At 57.3% G+C, this 2800-nt stretch overlaps 2 protein-coding genes across 4 annotated transcripts in view; one reads left to right on the top strand and one right to left on the bottom strand.

The window, feature by feature from the left end:
• Window positions 1-779, top strand: part of mea1 (male-enhanced antigen 1) — an 8100-nt gene extending 7321 nt beyond the window's left edge. For all 3 annotated transcript variants that reach the window (XM_015018921.1, XM_015018920.1, XM_015018922.1), the window contains exon 4: window positions 303-779. In XM_015018921.1, the coding sequence (XP_014874407.1) occupies window positions 303-478 (176 nt within the window). In that variant the 3' untranslated portion in view covers window positions 479-779. The remainder of the gene's footprint in view (window positions 1-302) is intronic.
• Window positions 696-2800, bottom strand: part of ppp2r5d (protein phosphatase 2, regulatory subunit B', delta) — a 9221-nt gene continuing 7116 nt past the window's right edge. Inside the window, exons 7-13 of the mRNA XM_015018907.1 lie at window positions 2615-2785; window positions 2415-2542; window positions 2237-2338; window positions 2091-2163; window positions 1971-2018; window positions 1779-1889; window positions 696-1709 (exon numbers count right to left, since the gene is read on the bottom strand). Coding sequence (XP_014874393.1) covers window positions 1572-1709; window positions 1779-1889; window positions 1971-2018; window positions 2091-2163; window positions 2237-2338; window positions 2415-2542; window positions 2615-2785 — 771 coding nt within the window. The 3' untranslated portion in view covers window positions 696-1571. The remainder of the gene's footprint in view (window positions 1710-1778; window positions 1890-1970; window positions 2019-2090; window positions 2164-2236; window positions 2339-2414; window positions 2543-2614; window positions 2786-2800) is intronic.

A 2800-nucleotide genomic window follows, 5' to 3' on the forward strand; every position in this document is an offset into this window, starting at 1 on the left:
GAATGCTCTCTGGTATTGTTCAGGGGTCCGGACCAAATGTGGATTCAGGCCGGATCTGGCCCGCGGGGCGTAGTTTGGGGACCCCTGGGTTAGATGAACCGGATCGGATTTAGGATTCTGTTTAGAGGTACCAGAGATTAGGCTGTCTGGAACTGGGTCAGGGCCCGGTCCAGGTTCTGCTGTCCTGCTTACGATGAGGAACCACTAAAGGAACAGATCAGGTTAAAGGTCGTGCAGAACATCACTTCCTGTTTGACCCTAACCTAAGCGGTGTGATCTGACATCACTTCCTGTCTCTGCAGCCCATGTGGAGCTGGTGAAGAGGACGATGGCGGGCGTGGCGCTGCCCTCGCTTGGCGTGCCGCCCTGGGCGCAGCAGATCTCCGACGCCCAGTGGAGCGATCTGGTCCAGAACACACTGCAGGAGCGCCAGAGTTCTGCCGGGCTGCGGATGCTGCGCCGGAACCACGTCCCCTGAACGCACCGCCATCCCTACAGGACCCTGAACGCACCGCCATCCCTACAGGACCCTGAACGCACCGCCAGCAGCTGCAGCCTCGGCCGCTTTTGGTTCCGATCCGACCCAGATAACCGTTTACTGACTCTTCTTTCTTGGTTTAGTCTGGACCAGCTTCCTTCCCGTCTTATTGCTCTCATGTTTCCTGTTGTGTGTAGAAACAGGAAGTGGTCATACATGGGGGCGGGATCTGCTTTATTTCTGCTGTACATGAACATCTGTACAAATCACCGTGTGATGCTCAATAAACATCTGGAACAGCGCCGCCTGGTGGTGTCACGACATGGGGGTGGTGGGGGCGGAGCTTATCACAGCCAATGGGATGATGACGTGCCGGCTCAACAGCTGGAAGAGCGATGAAGAAAAAACGGATGTGCTGTGGGCGTGGCCACTCTGGGCGTGGCCTCCATGGGGGTGTGGCCTCCCTGACATCACAAAGCCCCTCCCCCACCTCAGAGCCGGTTAATTAAACGATTTGTTTCCTCTGACCAATCAGAGCTCATGTCTGAAATGCCTGTAGGAACCGGCACCCATCGTATCACTTCCTGTGGTGACTGGACCATCAGAACTATCAGAACCGGGCTTGGTTCCTGGTGTTTGGGTCTAAGCCCTGATTGGCGGTAGCCCTGGCGGAGGCCACGCCTACATTCACTGCGTCTATGCAGATCCAAACCTGATTGGCTAAGTGAGGTCAGAGGTCACAGGGACATTCATCCACACTGCGTTCAAGTGCAGTAGAGCACAACAGGAGCCTGAAGGCCCCACAGTTTCCATGACAACACCTGGGCAGCCCATAACGGGGGTGGGGCTGGAGCAGCCAATCAGGACGCACCTCTGGGCTCCTGCTGTAGACTCCGACGATGCGTTCAGGCGCTCGGTGGCGGTCTGAACCGCGGCAGCCTCAGGGGAGATGTGGGCGTGGCTTGTGGGGTGATGTCCAATCACAGTGGAGCGCTGAGACACGGCACATGGACAGACGGGCGGAGCTTCTAGTGTCCTACTGGTTCGGGCCACCAGGGGTCAGAGCCGTGGAGAGGGCGGGGCCTCATGGGGGTCAGAGAGCCTCCTGATTGGCTGTGAGGAACTCCTCGGCCCTCTGATGCGCCTCCAGAGCTCTGATGGTGTAAACGTCCTGCGGCAGCTCCGACTTCCTGCGCATCAGCGCCTTGTCCTTCTGCAGCTCCTTCGCCCCCTGCAGGCCAGACCGAGAACTGGTTAGCCACCGCTAGCTAGCATAGCTCAGGTCAACAGGTGTGTCTACCTGGGACGCCTCCGTCTCCACCGTCTTCTTCAGCAGCTGGATGTCCTCTGCTGTCGGAGTCTCTGTCTCCATGGAGATGAAGGCCATGCCGCCATCGCTGAACATCAGGAACTGGAACGCAGCACGAGTCAGAAACACACACACACACACACACACACACACACACACACACACACACAGAGCATCACTCACCTCTTCCTGTGGGTGGAGTCCAGGCCGCAGGGGGTGGAGCTTATTGCTCTGCAGGTAAACAGAAGGAGACATGATGCCCAGAGACCTTCATCATCTTCATCGTCATCCTCAGCCCCCTACCTGTGGGTTCTGCCGGGCCAGATCCTCGATCTTCATCCAGACTTCGTCCCGCTCCTTCAGCTTGTATTTCTCTCTGCATGAGGAGCAGAAACAGGTCAGTTCTGTTGGTCCGGTCCGGTCCAGAGGTTCTGGTTCCTAGAACCTACTTCTGCTTCTCGGCCTTGTAGTGCTGAGTGCAGTCGTCAAACAGCTTCTGGTTCATCTCCATGAAAAGCTTCAGAGCGTTGTAGATCAGACCGTGGATGGTCCTGAGGAAGAGGAGGAGGAAGAGTGTGTGTCGGTGTGTGTGTGTCGGTGTGTGTGTGTCGGTGTGTGTGTGTGTACTTGTTCCAGTGGCTCTTGGAGTTCTTGTAGAGAGCAGGGAACATGATGGGGAGGATCTTGGCGGCGTTGTCGCTGATCAGACTCATGATGTACTCGTTGTTCCAGTAGTACAGCGCTCTCTCTGCCACCTGGAACCACAGCAGAACCTCCATTAGAACCAGCAGCTGCTGCCGATGCCGGCCCGGTTCTGGTTCTGGTACCTGGAAGTGCGGGCTGGACACACACTTGGCCAGCTGCCTGAAGAGCGGCTCCTGCACCTTGACGAACTCGGCCGGCTCGATGACGTCCAGGATCTCCTCCAGCTCGTTCAGGAACATCACCTCCTTCGGACTGTGGGTTTTGGGCCAGAACTTCAGCAGGCCCATGATCACCTGGGGAGGTCAGGG

The sequence above is a fragment of the Poecilia latipinna genome, unplaced genomic scaffold, assembly GCF_001443285.1.
Source record: "Poecilia latipinna isolate Pla-1442-1.1 unplaced genomic scaffold, P_latipinna-1.0 Scaffold2340, whole genome shotgun sequence".
Taxonomy (NCBI): Eukaryota; Metazoa; Chordata; class Actinopteri; order Cyprinodontiformes; family Poeciliidae; genus Poecilia; species Poecilia latipinna.